A 17,637-nucleotide genomic window follows, 5' to 3' on the forward strand; every position below is an offset into this window, starting at 1 on the left:
CGATCCCAAATTCCCAACAAATCCCGGCTGGATCCCCCCAAAAGGGGATCCCGGAGTTGGGGGGGGCGGGGGGGGTCCCTGCGCCCCCCGGGATCCGCTGGAATTCCTCGGGATCCGCTGGAATTCCTCGGGGTCCGCCGGGCTCGTCCCTCGCTCCCCCCCCCCGGGGCCCCCCCGTCATTAATTTATTCATTTATTAATTTATGCACGGCTTCTTTATTAATTCATTAATTCCCGTTGCTCTTTTATGGCCCGCGGCCTTTGATTTATGCAAATTTACGCAAATTTATGCAAATCCGAGCCCCCCCTCGAGCCTTTTGAGGCGCGGCCCCCGGCCCCGCTCAGAGCTGCGCCCGCGGCCGCCGCGACGGCGAATTTGGGGTAAAAACCCGGGAAAAGGAGGGGGAAAAGCCCCGGAAGCCCCGGGAAAAGGTCGGGAAAACTCCGGGAAAGCTCCGGGAGCGGCGCCGGCAGCGCCCGGGCCCCGCCCCGGCCGCGTTCGGGGCGAAAACCGGGAATTTTGGGGCGAAAAAAGGGGGATTTTCCCACCGGGAAGAGGCAAATCCCCCCCCCCGAGCGGGGCTGGGAAAAGGCGGGGGAAAGGGAGAAGGGATTTTTGTGGTTTCGGGAGCGAGGAAATCCCGAGAGCTTCGGGTTTCCGCTTGTTTGGGTGGGAAAGAGCCGGGAAGTTTGGGATTCGCCTTGTTTTCCTGGGAAAAATCCCCGAAACTCCGTTTTCCTGCTCGTTTTCCGGCGAGGAATCCCAAAAAACTTCACTTTTGGGATTCGATTTTACAGGAAAAGTCCCTAAAATTTCATTTCTTGGCTGGCTTTTATGGGGAAAAAAGCCCGAAAGTTTGTTTTTCTCCTTGTTTTTACAGGCAAAATCCCCAGAACTTCTCTTTTCCTGCTTGATTTTCTGGGAAAATCCCTAAAACTTCCTTTCTCCGCTTATTTTGACAGGGAAAAATATCCCAGAGACCTCATTTTCCCTCAATTTACGACACCACCTCCCTGGAACTTCACTTCTTGGCTTGGTTTTATGGAAAAAATTCCTCCAGCGTAATTTTTTTCCCTCCTTTTATGGGAAAAGGTCCCTAAAGCCTCTTTTTTTCTCCTCATTTTTAGAGAGAAACCACCTGAAATCCTCATTTTTCTCCTCATTTTTCCCCTAAAACTCCATTTCCCCCCTCGATTTTTTTGGGAAACCCCCCCCAGACCCTCCTTTCCCCGCTGGATTTTTTGGGGTGAACCCCTCAGCTTTGCTCTCTGCTCATTTTTCCCATCCAAACCCCCTCAAATCCTCCTTTTTCCGCCCGATCCGGCGGACCCAGGTGGGAATCCCTCCCCCTTCCCCCCATGGCTCCCAACTCCAGCTGAGCCCCTCCCTTTTCCCACCCTTTTCCAGCCGCTCCCTGTGGATCCCTGCGATTCCGGGGCCTCCAGCTCCCCGCGATCCCTTCGGATCCCTCGGGATCCCCGCGGGACCTCCGCTCTTCCCGCAGATCCCCGAGTTCCCCGGGGCTATCCCGGGATCTGCTGGGGGAGTTTCCCTTCTCCCCCGTCCCTCCGCTCCCCGCTCGGGATCCCCTGGGATCGGCCGGGATCGGCCGGGATCCGCCGGGATGTTCAGCTGGCTGCGGCGGCACCAGCGGGCGGCAGCGCCCGAGGTGCGCACGGTGACCGAGGGGCTCAAGGCGCTCTACAAGGCCAAGCTGCTGCCCGTGGAGGAGTTCTACCGCTTCCAGGAGTTCCACTCGCCCGCGCTGGAGGACGCCGACTTCGACGGGAAGCCCATGGTGCTGGTGATGGGCCAGTACTCCAGCGGGAAAACCTCCTTCATCCAGTACCTGCTGGAGCAGGAGATCCCCGGCGGCCGCGTGGGGCCCGAGCCCACCACGGATTCCTTCGTGGCCGTCATGCACGGCGAGGCCGAGGGCATCATCCCCGGCAACGCGCTCGTCGTCGACCCCAAAAAGCCCTTCCGCCACCTGGACCCCTTCGGCAACGGCTTCCTCAACCGGTGAGTTCGGGTTCCGGCCCCGAGGGAGACCGAACCCAGCCCGAGAACGGGATCGGGGCTCGGTGCATCCCGAGTTTAGCCCAAATCCCCCGGTTTTCCCAATTTTTCCCCATTTTACTCCCATTTTACCCCATTTTTCCCTAATTTTCCCCATTTCCACCCCATGTTTCCCCATTTCCCACTCCCAGCACCCCCAAATCCCACCCAAGAATGGGATCAGGGCTTGGCGGATCCCAGATTTATCCCCAAATCCCTCATTTTTCACTAATTTTCCCCATTTCCCCCATCTTTTCCCATTTCCCACCCCCCAGCATCCCCAAATCCCACCCAAAAATGGGATCCCCTCTCTGTGCATCCCAAATTTACTCTCCAATTCCCCATTTCCCCCCAATTTCCCCCATTTCCCCATTTCCCACCCTCGAGGCCCCCCCAGAAATGGGATCGCCCCTCCATGGATCCCAGATTTACCCCCAAACTCCCCATTTCCCCCCATTTTTCCCTATTTTTGAGATTTTCCATCCCCGTTGAGGGTCAGCCCCAAATCCCACCCAAAAAATGGGATCCCACCTCCACCAATCCCAAATTTCCCCATTTTTTCCCCCCCATTTTTTGACCTTTTCGACCCCAAAACCCCCCAAATTCGGAGGGGGGGGGGACACCGCCCACCTCCCCCTTCCCCCAATCCCCTCCCCCAAATCCGGCATTTCCCCTCCCTCCATCCCGAATTTCCTCTGCAATTCCCTGATTATCCCCATTTCCCCCCATTGTTTTTCCCATTTTTCCCTGGATTTGGACACTCCCCACCCCCCACCCCCAAAACCGGGCGGGGGGGCACCGCCCCTCCCCCCTTTTTTCCCCTTTTTCCCCTTTTTCCCCTTTTTTCCCCTTTTTTCCCCTTTTCCCCCCCTTTTCGCGTGCCCCCCCCCCCGGGATGAGCCATCCCTCTGGAATTCCGCCCGGCCGCTGCCAATCCCAGGAGGGCGGGCGGGGCTGGGGGGGCCCTGGGGGGGGTCCCCGAGTTCCCGGGGGGGTTTTTTGGGGGGTCCTGACCCCCCGGGCCCCCCCAGGTTCGTTTGTGCCACGCTGAACAATCAGGTCCTGGAGAGCATCAGCCTGATCGACACCCCCGGCATCCTGGCGGGGGCCAAGCAGAGGGTCTGCAGGGGTAAGGGGGCCCCGGAGCCGGGGGGGGGTCCCCGGAATTGCGGAGGGGTCCCCGGAATTGGGGGGGGTCCCGAAAAAACCCGGGAGAGCCCCAAAAACTCGCGCGGGAAAGGAGGGATCCCAAAACCCGGGAGGGGGATCCCGATGTCCCTCTGGGAGCGGGGCGGGAGCCCCCGAATTTGGGGCTAAAGGGGGTCCCCGGAATTTTGGGAGGGGTCCCCAAATTTTGGGAGGGGTCCCCAAAACCCGGGAGATCCCAAAAAAGAAAACCGGCGTGGGAAAAGGAGGGAACCCAAAATTGGGGAGGGGGATTTGGGGTGTTTGAGGGGGGATTTTGAGGTGTTTGAGGGGGGACTTGGGGGGGTTTCGGGGAATTTTGAGGCTATTTGGGGCAGTTTTGGGAGTTTTGCCAAGGGTCTGGGTGCCAAAAGGCGGGGGGGGCGTGGCGGGGCTGGGCCCCCCCCGCATTCCCGGGAATTCCGCCAATTTTCCAGGCGGCTCCGGGGGCCGAACCCCCCCGGGACCCCCCCGGGGCCCCCCCGCTTCCTCCCCCACCCCAAAACCCGCGGCGGCTGCCAAGGGAGGGGTGGGGGAGGGGCCGGGAATGGGGGGGAGGGGCGGGAAAAGGGGGAGGGGCAAAAAGGGGAGGGAAAAGGGGGGATTTGGGAATGGGGGGTGGGAAAATGGGGAAAAAGAGGGGAAAAAAGGGGGATTTGGGAATGGGGGCAAAAGGGGGTGGAAAGAGATGGGGAAGGAGGTTTGGGAGGAGGTTGGGAATTAAACCGGGGTTCGCTTTGGGATCGCTTTGGGATCGGGGCGGGATCTGGGATCTGGGCATCCCCGTATCCCATCCCCCCCTTTTCCCAGGCTGAGACCTCTCAGAGGTGCTCCAGAGTTTCTCGTCGTGGGTTATTTGGGGATTAGGGCTGGATTTGGGGTTCCCGTTGGGATTCGGGGCTGGGTTCGGGATCCATCCCTCTCCGTATCCCATTTTTCCCGTATTTTCCCCCATTTTCCCCGGCCGCGGCTTCCCGGCCGTGCTGCGCCGCTTCTTGGGTTGGATTATTTTTTAGGTTTAGGGCTGGATTTGGGGCAGGATTTGGGATCTGGGTGTCTCCATTTCCCGTTTGTCCCCAGGCTACGACTTCCCGGCCGTGCTGCGCTGGTTCGCCGAGCGCGTGGACCTGGTGATCCTGCTCTTCGACGCGCACAAGCTGGAGATCTCGGACGAGTTCTCCGGGGCCATCCGGGCGCTGCGGGGCCACGAGGACAAGATCCGGGTGGTGCTGAACAAGGCGGACGCGGTGGAGACGCAGCAGCTCATGAGGGTCTACGGGGCCCTGATGTGGTGCCTGGGCAAGGTCGTGGACACGCCCGAGGTGCTGCGCGTCTTCATCGGCTCCTTCTGGGCGCAGCCGCTGCTGAACCCCGAGAACCGGCGCCTCTTCGAGCTGGAGGAGCAGGATCTGTTCCGGGAGATCCAGGCCCTGCCCCGCAACGCCGCCCTGCGCAAGCTCAACGACCTCGTCAAGCGGGCGCGGCTCGTCCGGGTGAGGCCCCGGGGGTGTCCGGGGGGTCCGGGGGTGGCTGGGACCCCCCTGGAACTCCCCATGGGTCTGGGGGCTCTTGGAGACACCCAGGATCTCTTGGAGCTCCTCGTGGATTGGGGGGATCCCTCGGAGGTTCCCAAGGGTTGGGGAGATCCCAGCATCCCTTGGAGATGCCCCTGGGTCTCAGGGAACCTGGGGTTCTTTGGGGATCCCCATGGATCTCAGGGATCCCGGGGTCTCTTGCGGCTCCTCTCGGCTCTGAGGGGACCCAGGACCCCTTGGAGACGCCCAAGATCCTTCACGGATTGGGGGGATCCCGGGATCCTGCTGGGTCTCCATGAACCTGAGGCAACCCAGGATCCCCCTGGAGCTCCCCACGGATACGGTGACCCCCGGGTGACCCCTGGGTGACCCCTGGCCGACCCCAAATCCCCATTCCAGGTCCATGCCCTGATCCTGTCGCGGCTGCGCCAGGAGCTGCCGTCTCTGCTGGGGGGCAGCGGCCGCCGGAAGCGCCTGATCCAGCGGCTGCCGGCGCTGCTGGCCCGGATCCAGCGCGAGCACCAGATCCCGCCCGGGGACCTCCCGGACTGCGCCCGGCTCCAGGTGCGGGGGGAGCCGGGGGGGCTGGGGGGGTCCTGATCCCCGCCCTGGGGGGGAACCGCGGGATCCAGTGGGGTCCGGTGGGATCCAGTGGGATCCGATCCCTCGTGTTGAGGTGCTGACCCCAAATATTGGTGGGACCCCATCGGGAGCTGATGGGATCTGGTGGTGTTTTGGTGGGATCTGAGGGATTCTGGGGGGGGGTTCTGGGATCTGCTGGGATCTGCTGGGATTCTGTGTGGGTTTGAAGGATCCTCTGGGGGTTTTTGGTGGGATCTTACGTTCTTTTTGCCATCTGACGCTTCCCCCGCGGGGCCCCCCCCCGCCCCGTGCCCCCCAGGAGCAGCTGCTGTCCCGGGACCTCTCCCGGCTGCCGGCGCTGAAGCGGCGGCTGCTGGCGGGGCTGGAGGAGCTGCTGAGCCGCGACATCCCCGCGCTGACCCCGCTGCTGGCCGGGGACGCGCCCACGGAGCCGGAGGTGCGCGGCGGGGCCTTCGAGGGCGCCCGCGTGGGGCCTTTCGGGGCCGGCTCCGAGGACGAGGAGGACGAGGACGAGGACAGCGACGAGTGGGTGGTGCTGAAGGACAAGGCCAAGTACGACGAGATCTTCTACGGGCTGGCGCCCAGCGGGGGCAAGCTGAGCGGGCGGCGGGCGCGGGGCTGGATGGTGGCCAGCAACCTGCCCAGCTCCGTGCTCGGCCGCATCTGGCAGCTCAGCGACGTGGACAGGGACGGCATGCTGGACCACGAGGAGTTCGCCCTGGCCGGGCACCTCATCGGCGCCAAGCTGGAGGGGCGGGGGCTGCCCGCGGATCTGCCCCCGCGCCTCGTGCCGCCCTCCAAGAGGAGGCACAAGGGGTCGGCGGAGTGACCTCGGGAACCCTGGAATATCCCCCAAAAAACGCTCCAAAGGGCCCCAAAACCCACCCAGAAATGCCCCCAGGTCGGGGGTTCGCTGGCATCCCCCCGGCTCCTGCCGCCCTCCAGGAGGAGGCACAAGGGGTCAGCAGAGTGACCCCCCCAAAAAAGCTGAAATAGCCCAAAAAAAACCACCTAATGGGCTCCAAAATCCACCCAGAAACACCCCAAAATCAGGGATTCACAGATGCCCCCTCGGCTCCTGCTGCCCTCCAAGGGGTCGGCAGAGTGACCCCAAAAGACCCCATCAAAAAACCCCAAAAGTCAACCCCAAAACCCTCCCAGAAATACCCCAAAATCAAGGATTCACAGATGACCCCTCCGCCCCGTGCCGCCCTCCAAGAGGCAGCACAAGGGGTCGGCAGAGTGATGCCAAAAACCCCAAAATTACCCCAAAAGAAAACGCCCCAAACCCACCAAAATCTCACCCACTCTCCGCCCCAAAACCAACCAAAACACCCTCAAAATCAGGGATCCCCAGGGCTTCCCCAGCCCCAAGAGGAGGAGCAAAGGAGTGACCCCCAAATCCCTCCTGGAACCTCCCAAAATCCCCCAACCTCGCCCCAAAACCAGGGAGCCCCCAATAAAGGCAGAGTGAAGCTGAAGGAGCTGTTCTGAATTTTTGGGGTGCAGAGGGGGCAAAGAGCCATTTTTGGGGCACATTTTGGGGTTTCGGGGCACATTTTGGGGGTTTTGGGGCACGTCTGGTCCCGCCTCCCGCTGCAGACGGACGCCGACCTCACCAAGATGGGGCCACGGCGGAGCCGCGCCCTTCTCAGCAAGGCGACGGCGCGCTTCCGGTCCTCCCCAAAATGGCGCTCACCCTGTTTCCGGTCCTCCCCAAGATGGCGACACACACATTTCCGGTACTCTCAATATGGCGCTCACCTTGTTTCCGGTCCTCACCAAGATGGCGTCAAATACATTTCCGGTACTCTCAATATGGCGCTCACCTTGTTTCCGGTCCTCCCCAAGATGGCGATAAACGCATTTCCGGTACTCTCAATATGGCACTCACCTTGTTTCCGGTCCTCCCCAAGATGGCGACAAATACATTTCCGGTACTCTCGATATGGCGGTCGGACTGTTTCCGGTCCTCCCCAAGATGGCGCCAGAATTGTTTCCGGTCCTTACCAACATGGCGGCGCCACCGTGTCACTCCCTCCCCAAGATGGCTGGCCCGCCGGTTCCCGCCCTTTCCCCCCCCCCTTGGCTGTGGCGACCGGAAGCCGCCTCAGGCCACTTCCGCCTCCCCCCCGCTTTCACGCGGAGCCCTCACGAAATGGCGGCGGCCGAGTCGTTCCTCGCCTTCAACCCCGCGGCCCGGCCCGGCCCCGCCGCCGCCTCCCGGCGCCGCGCTCGCGGGCCCCGCAACCGCAAGAAGGGCTGGAAGCGCTGGAGCGGCCCCGAGGCGCAGCTGGGCCGCGAAATCGGCGATTTCCTGGAGGATGTGGGGCTGCAGGAGCGAGCGGCGGGGTGAGGAGGCGGCGTCAGGGCGTTTGCGGGGGTCTCAGTGGGATTTTAGGGGCTCAGAGGGGGCGTGGGGGAGCTCAGAGGGGGTTTGAGGGGTCCCAGAGCGCCTTGAGGGTCTTGTAAGCGGATTTGGGAGGTCTCAGAGGGGGTTTGGGGAGGTCCCTTATTTTTAGGATGTCTTTAGTTCCGGTGGGTTGTCTATAATTTTTTCGGAATCTCAGATTTTGGGTGGGAGTCCCTGACTTGGGGGTCTGAAGCTGGGGAGCCTTTGAGGGCGATCTTTGGGGTCGGAGGTTTTTGGGGTGATCGCTCATGTTGCGGGGGGTCTCCTTCAGAGGCCTGATCTCGGAGCAGCCGGACGAGGGGCTTTTCTTCCTGGACACGGGGAACACCCCCAAAGGTGAGGTTTTTTTCCCCAAGATTCACCCCCCGAGGGTTTTGGGGTGCTCTGACCCCCCGAACCCCCCAGGTCAGCGCCTCAAGAAGCCCCCGGAGAAGCCCCTTCACGTGGACCTGGTTCTGCAGCCCCTCTCCAAGGTGCCCCCCCCAAAAAAGTGAGTCTAGGGGCGATTTTGGGGTCTCTTCACCCTAAATCCACCTGGGGGAGGGATTTCGGGGTGGGTTCCGCTTTGATGTCTCTGCAAACTCCCAGTGGGACCCCCAAGATGCCCTTGGGACCCCCAAAAACCACCCCATGACCCCTCCAAACACCTCCTAATCCCCCAAATTCCCTCTTGGACCCCTGGTTCTCCTCCCTGAAGCCCCCAAATCCTCCCTGGACCCCCCCAAATCCTCTCTGGGTTCCTTCAGGACCCCCATGGATCCCCCAAACCCCCCTGGGACCCCCCAGTTCCCCCTCAGGGACCCCTCCACGTTTGGGGGTCTCATTTCTGGGGTTGTCTCCCCATCTGACCCCCCCCCCCCTTTCCGCAGCATCTGCGCCCACCAGACCCCGAACGGGCGGAAGGAAAAGCGGCGCCAGGAATTTTGGGAGAAAAAGGCAGAAAAAGGGATTTTCCCACGGGGGGAGCGGCGGCTCCGGGCCCGGCTCAGCCGGGGGGGGGCCCAAACCCCCCAAAAACCCCCTGAGCTGGGGCGATCAGACCCCCAAAGGAGCTTCTACGACATCTGGGGGGAGCACAGTGAGTTGGGAGGGGATTTGGGGGCAATTTTGGGGGGTTTTGGAGCAATTTCGGGGGATTTGGGGTTGGGGGGAGCAATTTTGGGGGCTTGGAAAAATTTGGTGGGATTTTGGGGGGGATTTTCAGGGTGGGGGGGATTTGGGAAGATTGAGGGCACCTTTTGGGGTGGTAATTTTGGAGGGGTGGGGGGATTTTGGGGATGGGGGGATTTTGGGGACCCCTCCCAGAGCCCTCTGTGCCCCCCCAGACCCCCTGGACGCCCCTCTGGCCGGGCAGGACCCCTGGTACCTCCAGCAGACCAAGAAGATGCGGGTGCAGGTGGGGTTGGGAGCCCTCAAAAACACCCCAAAACCACCCTGGGACCCCCAAAACCCCACAGGACCCACCCGGGACACCCCAAACTTCTCAAATCTCTGGTACCCTCCCCAAAACTCTTTGAAATTTCCCCAAAATACCTCTGGGACCCCCCAAATCCTTCCTGAGCCCAACTGGAACCCCCCCCCCCATAATTCCCCTGGGACCCCCCCACATCCTCTGGGAACCCCTAAAATCCTCCCTGAGCCACCCCAAAACTGCTCTGGCTCCCTCCAAACCCACGTCAGCCTCTTTACAACCCCCCCAGAACCCCCCTGGGATCCCTCAATCCCCTCTGAGCCCCCCCAAACCCCACTGGATGTCCCCCGAGGTTGGGGGGTCTCATTTTTGGGGTGTCCCCCCCTTTCCCCAGCGCCCTGCCCGGCTCCAGGCGAAGCCGTCGCCGCTTCCCCCCGTGGAGGTCATCGGCCAAGGGGGGTCCTACAACCCCCCCTTCCAGGAACACCAGGTTTGGGGGCCTGGGGGGTCCCAGGAGGGGCTTGGGGGGCTCAGAGGGCATTTGGGGGATACCGGGGGGGATGTAGGGGGTCCCGAGGAGGTTTGGGAGGCCTTTAAGGAGCTTTGGGGGGGTCCAGGAGAGGTTTGGGAAACCCAGAAGGGATTGAGGGGTCCAGGTGGGATTTGGGGGGTCCCAGAGGGGCTTGGGGAGGTTTTGGGGGATCCTCAGAGGTCTTGGGGTGGTTGAGAGGGGCTTTGGGGGTGCTCAGAGGGGACTTTGGGGGGTTTCAGGAGGATTTTGGGAGTCCCAGAATGGTTTGGGGAGGCCCAAAGTGGGTTTTGGGAGTTCCCGAGGGGGTTTTGTGGGATTCCAGGGAAGTTTCGGGGTGTCCTGGGGGGTTTGGGGTGACCCCGTGTCCCCCCTTTTCCCAGGATTTGCTGCTGCGGGCGCTGGAGGTGGAGACGAGGAGGACGAGGGAGGAGGAGAAGGTGGAGCGGAGGCTGAAGGTCACCGAGGAGCCGCCCTCGGAGGTGGGAATTCGGGAACGGGCGCAGCCGGGCCTGGAATTCGGGGTCTGAGCCCCGGAATTGGGGACTTGGGCCCGCTCACGCCGGAGTTCCCGGGATCCCGCAGGAGGCCGTGCTGCGGGAGCAGCTGCAGGGGCTGCTGGAGGAGGAGGAGGAGGAGGAGGAGGAAGAGCAGGAAGAGAATCGGGATCCCCCCCGAAAACGGGAACAGCCGGGCAGGAAAACGGAGAAACAGCGACGGAAGGAGAAGGAGCAGAGGGAAAAGGTGAAGGGTTGGGATCGGGATTGGGAACGGGGGGAGCGGGGTCTGGGACTGGGGCAGCGGGATTGGGGTGGGGGTGGCAGGGAGCGGGATCAGGGAGTGGGGGCAGAACAGGAGTGGGACTGAGGGGTTCGGGATTGGGATCAGCTGTTCAGGGGGGGTGGGGTGGGGTGGGATGGGATGTATGGGATGGGATCTGTGGGATGGGATGGGATCTGTGGGGTTGGGATAAGAAGGAATGGGATGGATGAAAAGCAGTGGGATGGGAAGGAATGGGATGGGATTTATGAGGTTGGGAAGGAATGGGGTGGGATGGGATTTATGGGGTGGGTGGGATAGGATGGGATTTCTGGGGTGGGATGGGGTGGGATTTCTGGGGTGGGATGGGATTTCTGGGGTGGGATGGGATTTCTGGGGTGGGGTGGGATGGGATGGGGTGGGATTTCTGGGGTGGGTGGGATGGGATGGGGTGGGATTTCTGGGGTGGGTGGGATGGGATGGGGTGGGATTTCTGGGGTGGGATGGGATTTCTGGGGTGGGATGGGGTGGGATTTCTGGGGTGGATGGGATTTCTGGGGTGGGTGGGATGGGATGGGATTTCTGGGGTGGGATGGGGTCCGCAGGACTCGGGGCCGGGATGTGACGGGATGGCCGCCCCGCAGGCCGCCGGCCGGGCCCGCTCCCGCCTGGCCTCGCAGCGGCTGCAGGGGCTGTTCCGGCTGCGCTCGCTGCGCCGGGCCCTGCTCCAGAGGGACTCGGAGCTGCGGCGCCGGCGGCTGCTCCGGGAACGGCGCCGGCTGCAGCAGGAAACGGCCCCAAGGCGCCTCGGGAGGCTCCGGTGGGAACCCGGGGGAAATACATCGGGATTTGGGGTGGGAAAAGGGGGATTTGGGGTGGGAAAAGGGGGGATTTGGGGAGGGAAAAGGGGGATTTGGGGTGGGAAAAGGGGGGATTTGGGGAGGGAAAAGGGGAGATTGGTGAAATAAAAGGTGGTTTGGGGGGTGAGAAAAGTGAACTTGGGAGGGAAAAAGGTTTTTGGTAGAAAAAGAAGATTTTGAGAGGGAAGAATTAGGATTAAAGTGGGGGAAGAGGGAGAATCTGGAGAGTAAAAGGGGATCCTTGGTGGAAACAACATTAGGGAAGGGAAAAAAGGGATTTTGAGGGGGAAAGGGGGATTTTGGGGGCAGTGGGGATTTGGAGCATTTGGGGATGGGATTTAGGAGTAAACGCCCCAATTTTGGGAGCATTTGGTGGGATTTGGAGGCGATCTCTCTTTTTTGGGACCGTGGGGATGGAACTTTGGGCTGATGCCACCATTTTTGAGCCAAGAGATTCCAATTTTGGGCTGTTCCAGGTACGAGGACCCCGGCCCCGAGGTGCAGCTCAGCGAGGAGCTCCCGGAGTCCCTGCGGAGCCTCCGGGTGGGTGCTCCCAGGGGGTTTTTTGGGTGAAAAATCCCGATTGTGGGGCTGCCAGCACCCCATGATGAGACCCATCCTTGCGCTGTGAGAATTCCCAAGTTCGGGAATGTGAAGGATTTGGGGGTTCCGGGGTTTTGTTGCGTGGACGAGACCCCGGGGGCTGAGGGTGCTGAGGCTCCAAAATTTTTGGGGGGGGGCGGGGGGGCGGTTCCAGAGCTCCCAGAAAACCTCTGGAATCCCTAAAAATAAAACTTGGGAATATCCCAAACTTCCAGCCCGAGGGGAACGTGCTCCGGGATCGCTTCAAGAGCCTCCAGAGGCGGAACATGATCGAGCCCCGGGAAAGGGCCAAGTGAGTGAGACCCCAAAAGTCAAGGGGAAACCCCAAAATTTAAAGGAAAATCCCAAAATTTAAGGGAAAACCCCAGCATTTCAGGGGGAAACCCCAACATTTCAGGGTGGGGCTCGTTTTGACCCAGTTCCCGGTGTTTTCCCCAGGTTCAAGCGGAGGTACCGGGTGAAATACGTGGAGAAACGGGCGTTCCGGGAAGTGACGTGAGTTGGGGGGGCTGGCAGCAGGGGAGACCCCAAAACTGGGACCCCCCCAAACCCCCCTGACCCCTCCCCCTTTTTCTATTCCAGGGTGTGACCGGGACCCCCCCCCCAAATAAATTCCTTGGAGCAGCTGCGGGTCTGGGGGTCTTCTTTGGGAATGGGGGGGGTCAAACCCAATTTTGGGGGGCAACTGAACCCCCCCAAGGGGTAACTGAAGCCACCTGGGGGGGTCAAAACCCATCAGGGGGGCTGAACCTCATTGGGAGGGGACCAAATCTCCCCCAGGAGGGGCTAAGAGGGTCCGACCCCCCCCCCAGGGGGATCTGGGGGGGGGTCTGAGCCCATTTTGGGGGGGGTCTGAGCCCCCCTTTCCCGCGGGGGGGCCGTGGCAGATGGTGCTGGCTCAGCTCGGGGGGATTAAGGGGCCACAAATCCGGGGGGGGAAGGACACACGGGGGGGACACCCCGAAACCCCCAGAGACCCCCCCAGAGCCACTCAGGCTTCTGTGACCCCTTTATTTACACTTTGGGGGGGCTCTGCCCCCCCAGCACCTCTGGCCCCTCACAAATAAATACCCCCCCTCAAATAAATACACCCCGAAAGAAATAAATCCCCCAAAATAAATAAAACGCTGAAATAAATACAAACCCCCCCCAAAATAAATACAAACCCCCCAAAATAAATACAAACATCCCCAAAATAAATACAAACACCCTAAAATAAATGCAAACCCCCCAAAATCAATACAAACCCCCTAAAATAAATACAACCCCCCCAAATCTCCCCTCCCCAGCTCTGAGAGTGTTGGGGAGGAGGGGTTGTGCCCTCCCCCCCCCAATTGCCCCATTTGCACCTGGGGGGCCCAAAATTGAAGGGGGGGAGACAGAATTTGGGGGGACCCCAAGATTTAGGAAAAACAGTAGCAACTTTTGGGGTGAAATCCTGAAATTCGGAGATTTTGGGGGGATAAACCGTGGGAATTTTGGGGGAGAAAAGCACAGGAATGTTGGGTCCAAATCCCAGCAATTTTGAGGGGGAATCTGATGATTTTAGGGATGAAACCCCAGCAATTTTGGGGAAAAACCCTGGCATTCTGGGTCCAAAATCCCTGTTTTGGGTCCAAACTCCAGAAATCTGGGGAGGAAACTCTTAACAATTTTGGGAGTGAAACCCCAGCAATTTTGGGGCAAAACTGCAACGACTTTGCCTCCAAACTTCAGAAATTTGGGGGTGAAATCCTGGAGATTGTGGGTCCAAGCCCCAACAATTTTGGGGACAAACCCCCAGCGATCTGGGGACAAACCCTGCAATTTTGGGTCCAAACCCCAGCAATTCAGGGATGAAATCCCAACAGTTCAGGGTCTGAACCCCGTCAAATTGGGCCCAAATCCCAACGATTTGGGGGTGATCCCTGGTTGTTTTGGTCCAAACCCCGGCGATTTGGGAATCAAATCCCGACGATTGTGGCTCCGATTCCTGATGATTTTGGCTCTAAACTCCAGCAATTTGGGGGTGAAATCCCAAACATCGCTCCAAACCCCAAATGAAATCCTGATGATTGTGGCTCCAAATCCCTGCAGTTCCAGGATGAAATCCCAACAATTCTGGCTCCAAACCCGACCAATTTGGGAGCAAAATCCCAGCGACTTTGGCTCCAATCTGCACCATTTTGGGACCAAAATCCTGACAATTGTGGCTCCAATCCCCACCAATTTAGGGATGAAATCCCAACGATTGTGGTCCCAAACCCCATTGATTTGAGGACGAAATCCCAACAGTTCTGGCTCCAAACGTGTCAGCTGTGGCTCCAAACCCCACCATTTTGGGATGGAAATCCTGACAATCCTGACTCCAATCCCCACCATTTTGGGACTGAAACCCTGATGGTTTTGGCTCCAAACTCTGCCATTTTGGGACCGACACCCCAATAACTTCACTTCCAACACCAATCCGGGGCAGAACTGCCCGTGCCCTGTCCTGCCCCCAGTCCCACGCCAATGCCATCCCAGCCCATCACACGTAGGCCGACTCGCTGGACTGCGTCCGGCCCAGGGCGGGCGCGGGGACGGGCGCGGGCGCCGCCGGCTCCTTCTTGCGCGCATCCCCCAGGGACTTGCGGCGCGCCCGGGCCCCGCGCACGGCCGCCCGCACCTTGCGCCAGCCCAGGTGGTTGAGCTCGGCCAGGTTGAGCAGGACGCAGACGCCGGACACGGCGAACATGAACACCAGGAACACGGTTTTCTCGGTGGGCCGCGACACGTAGCACTCCACCTCCTTGACGCACGGGTAGCGGTCGCACTCGAAGATGGCCGGCACGTTGAAGCCGTACAGGAAGTACTGCCCGCCCAGGAAGCCGATCTCCAGAGCGTTCCGGAAAACCACCTGGATCACGTAGAACCGCGAGATGCCCTCCTGCCGCTTCATCTTGGCGCTGCGGGGCGGCCGCGGCGGCGGCAGCTCCTTGGTGTCCTCAGGGTCGTCCTTGGCGGCGCCGTCGGGGCTGGGCGCCGGCGCCCCGTTGAGTTTGGGTTTCTTGGCGTCCAGGAGCGGGTAGAGGAAGGAGTAGCGGCGCTCGCGCTGCTTGGCCGCCTGGTGCACCGAGTAGGTGATGAAGCAGAGGCTGGGCGTGCACACCAGGATGATCTGGAAGACCCAGTAGCGGATGTGGGAGATGGGGAAGGCCTTGTCGTAGCAGGCCTGGTTGCAGCCCGGCTGCAGCGTGTTGCACATGAACATGGTCTGCTCGTCCTCGTACACCGTCTCGCCCACGATGGCCACGATGAGGATGCGGAAAATCACCACCACCGTCAGCAGGATCCTGGCAGGGGGGAAAGGTGGGCACGGGGTGTGGGGGGGGTCTGCAGCTGGGGGTGGCGCCTGGGGTCTGCCTGGAGGGGTGGGTTGGACACGGACACGTGGGTCCTGTCTGGACATGGAGACGTGGGTGGGGTCTGGACACCTGGGTTGGACCTGAACATGTGGGGCTGGACCCAGAGCCGTGGGTCCCACCTGCACACGTGGGTCAGAGCTGGACACGGGGGTCCCACCTGGCCCTGGACTCCCGGGATTTACGTGGCCGTGGTCACCTGGTCCCACCTGGCCGCGTGTCCCCTGACGGGCACGTGGCTCCCCTGGTCACGTGCTCCCCGCGGGGACACCAGAACCCGTGGGCAGCCCCAAGCCACCCGGGTCACCTGGGGCCACCTGGATCTGGACACGTGGGTCACACCTGTCCCTCCCAGATGTCACCTGTCCCCCAGGTCCCATCTGTCCCCAGGTCCCAGCTGTGCCCCAAATCCCAGGTGTCCCCTCAAATCCCACCTGCCCCCAGATCCCACCTGGATTTGTCCCAGGTGCCAGTCGGGGGGTGTCACCCAGGCCCCCCCAGGTGCCCTGCGGGGAGTGGGGACAGATTTGGGGACATGTGGAGACCTTTTCCTCCCTCCCCCCACGCAGGAGGGGCCCCCCCGGGCTGTCCCAGTGTCACCAGTGTCACCTGCTGCCGGAGGGGAGGTGACAACGGGGAGGGGACAGCGGCGGGGGGGGGAGCGGGGGAGGCTTTGGGGGTCCTGGGGGGCCCTTGGGACGGGATTTTGGGGTCCGTGGTGAGATCGGGGGGGGGGTCCCGAAGGTCCAGGGGGGCTTCGGGGGCACGGGGGGTGCGGGGGGGCTGAGGCTGTGTGGGGATGCTGAGCCGGGGGGTGGGACGGGGGGTCTGGAGAGGAGTTTGAGGGTCCGGGGGGAATCTGGGGGCCTTCGGGAAGGGCCCGGGAGGGGGGGGAATCTCAGGGTTCCGCACAGGGACACGGGGGAATCTCGGGGCTCGGGGGGCGAGTTTGGTGGAATGTGAAGATCAGGGATCAGGTCCCGGGGGTGGATTTGGGGGCGGATTTGGGGGTCCCGAGGGGATTCGGGGTCCCTGACCTGCCGATCATGGTGGAGTGCTGCTGCACCGCCGCCTCCAGCAGCCGCTCCAGGATGGTCCATTCGCCCATGGCTCCGGGATCGGGGGGCGCCGGGACCCCCCCGGACCCCTCCCGGGTCCCCCCGGGACCCCCCCGGGCCCCCCCGGCTCAGCAGCGGCGCCCCCCGCGCCCCCCCCGCCCCCCGGGATCGGGCGGATCCAGCGGATCCCCGGGATCCATCGGCGCTGCCGCCCGAGCGCCCGGCCTGGGGGAGGGAGCGGGCGGGGACTGGGGGCGCTGGGGGCGGGGCTGGGGGGGCTGGGGCGGGGCTGGGGGGGCTGGGGCGGGGCTGGGGGGGTGTACTGGTTATACTGGGGCGGAATACTGATTGTACTGGGGGAGGGACCGGGTTACACTGCGGGGGTGGACTGGGGATGCTGGGGGGGTTATACTGGGAGGGTTATACTGGGGGGATACACTGGTTATACTGGGGAATGGAGGGGTTACACTGGGGGGGTTATACTGGGGGGATACACTGGTTATACTGGGGAGTGGAGGGGTTATACTGGGGGGAAATACTGGTTATGCTGGGCGGATGTACTGGTTATACTGGGGGAATGCAGGAGGGATCCTGGTCCCACTGGGGTATATACTGGTTATACTGGTCCTAGTGGTGGTCCTGGCCTCATTCCCCTCCTCCCGGGGTCTCTATACTGGTTTTACTGGTCCCACTGGGTCCCGCCCCCCTCCCCCATTAGCCGGGGGTGCTGTACTGGGGTCCCTACACTGGTGGCACTGGTGGCACTGGAGTCCTGCGCAGCTCCCCGTTATCCCGGTGGACCCGCACTGGTGTCACTGGTGTCGCTGGTGTCACTGGTGTCGCTGGTGCCCCGCACTGGTCTCACTGGTGTCGCTGGTGTCACTGGTGCCCCGCACTGGTCTCACTGGTGTCACTGGTGTCGCTGCTGTCACTGGTGTCACTGGTGTCCCTGGTGTCCCTGGTGTCACTGGTGTCACTGGTGTCGCTGGTGTCCCTGGTGCCCCGCACTGGTGTCACTGGTGTCCCTGGTGTCACTGGTGTCACTGGTGTCACTGGTGTCGCTGGTGTCACCGGTGTCACTGGTGTCACTGGTGTCCCTGGTGTCACTGGTGTCGCTGGTGTCACTGGTGCCCCGCACTGGTGTCACTGGTGTCCCTGGTGTCCCTGGTGTCCCTGGTGTCACTGGTGTCGCTGGTGTCACTGGTGCCCCGCACTGGTCTCACTGGTGTCACTGGTGTC

At 61.8% G+C, this 17,637-nt stretch overlaps 3 protein-coding genes across 4 annotated transcripts; 2 read left to right on the forward strand and 1 right to left on the reverse strand.

The window, feature by feature from the left end:
- Positions 1 to 345: 345 nt before the first annotated feature.
- On the forward strand, positions 346 to 6,863 carry EHD2 (EH domain containing 2). 2 transcript variants are annotated; one of them, XM_082299572.1, is made up of 6 exons: positions 346 to 381; positions 964 to 2,023; positions 3,091 to 3,188; positions 4,325 to 4,737; positions 5,179 to 5,343; positions 5,681 to 6,863. In XM_082299572.1, exons 2-6 carry the CDS (start codon positions 1,626 to 1,628, stop codon positions 6,209 to 6,211), a joined length of 1,605 nt encoding a protein of 534 aa, XP_082155698.1. In that variant the 5' UTR covers positions 346 to 381; positions 964 to 1,625; the 3' UTR covers positions 6,212 to 6,863. The 2 variants fall into 2 exon arrangements, with proteins under 2 accessions (XP_082155698.1, XP_082155697.1); XM_082299571.1 differs by having other exon boundaries at positions 355 to 432.
- A 656-nt stretch (positions 6,864 to 7,519) lies between these two features.
- On the forward strand, positions 7,520 to 12,581 carry NOP53 (NOP53 ribosome biogenesis factor). Its single transcript, XM_082299566.1, has 13 exons — positions 7,520 to 7,734; positions 8,067 to 8,131; positions 8,201 to 8,285; positions 8,665 to 8,873; positions 9,121 to 9,191; positions 9,601 to 9,696; positions 10,119 to 10,217; positions 10,321 to 10,479; positions 11,139 to 11,314; positions 11,831 to 11,897; positions 12,173 to 12,249; positions 12,396 to 12,452; positions 12,540 to 12,581. Exons 1-13 carry the CDS (start codon positions 7,541 to 7,543, stop codon positions 12,544 to 12,546), a joined length of 1,362 nt encoding a protein of 453 aa, XP_082155692.1. The 5' UTR covers positions 7,520 to 7,540; the 3' UTR covers positions 12,547 to 12,581.
- Positions 12,582 to 13,130: 549 nt separating this feature from the next.
- On the reverse strand, positions 13,131 to 16,585 carry LOC309583860 (gap junction delta-2 protein-like). Its single transcript, XM_082299687.1, has 2 exons — positions 16,378 to 16,585; positions 13,131 to 15,271 (listed from the first exon to the last, which is right to left on the reverse strand). The coding sequence occupies exons 1-2, from the start codon at positions 16,446 to 16,448 to the stop codon at positions 14,467 to 14,469; spliced, it is 876 nt and encodes a 291-aa protein (XP_082155813.1). The 5' UTR covers positions 16,449 to 16,585; the 3' UTR covers positions 13,131 to 14,466.
- Positions 16,586 to 17,637: the final 1,052 nt, after the last annotated feature.

Source organism: Coloeus monedula (genome assembly GCF_965178545.1).
Source record: "Coloeus monedula genome assembly, chromosome: 33".
Lineage (NCBI taxonomy): Eukaryota > Metazoa > Chordata > Aves > Passeriformes > Corvidae > Coloeus > Coloeus monedula.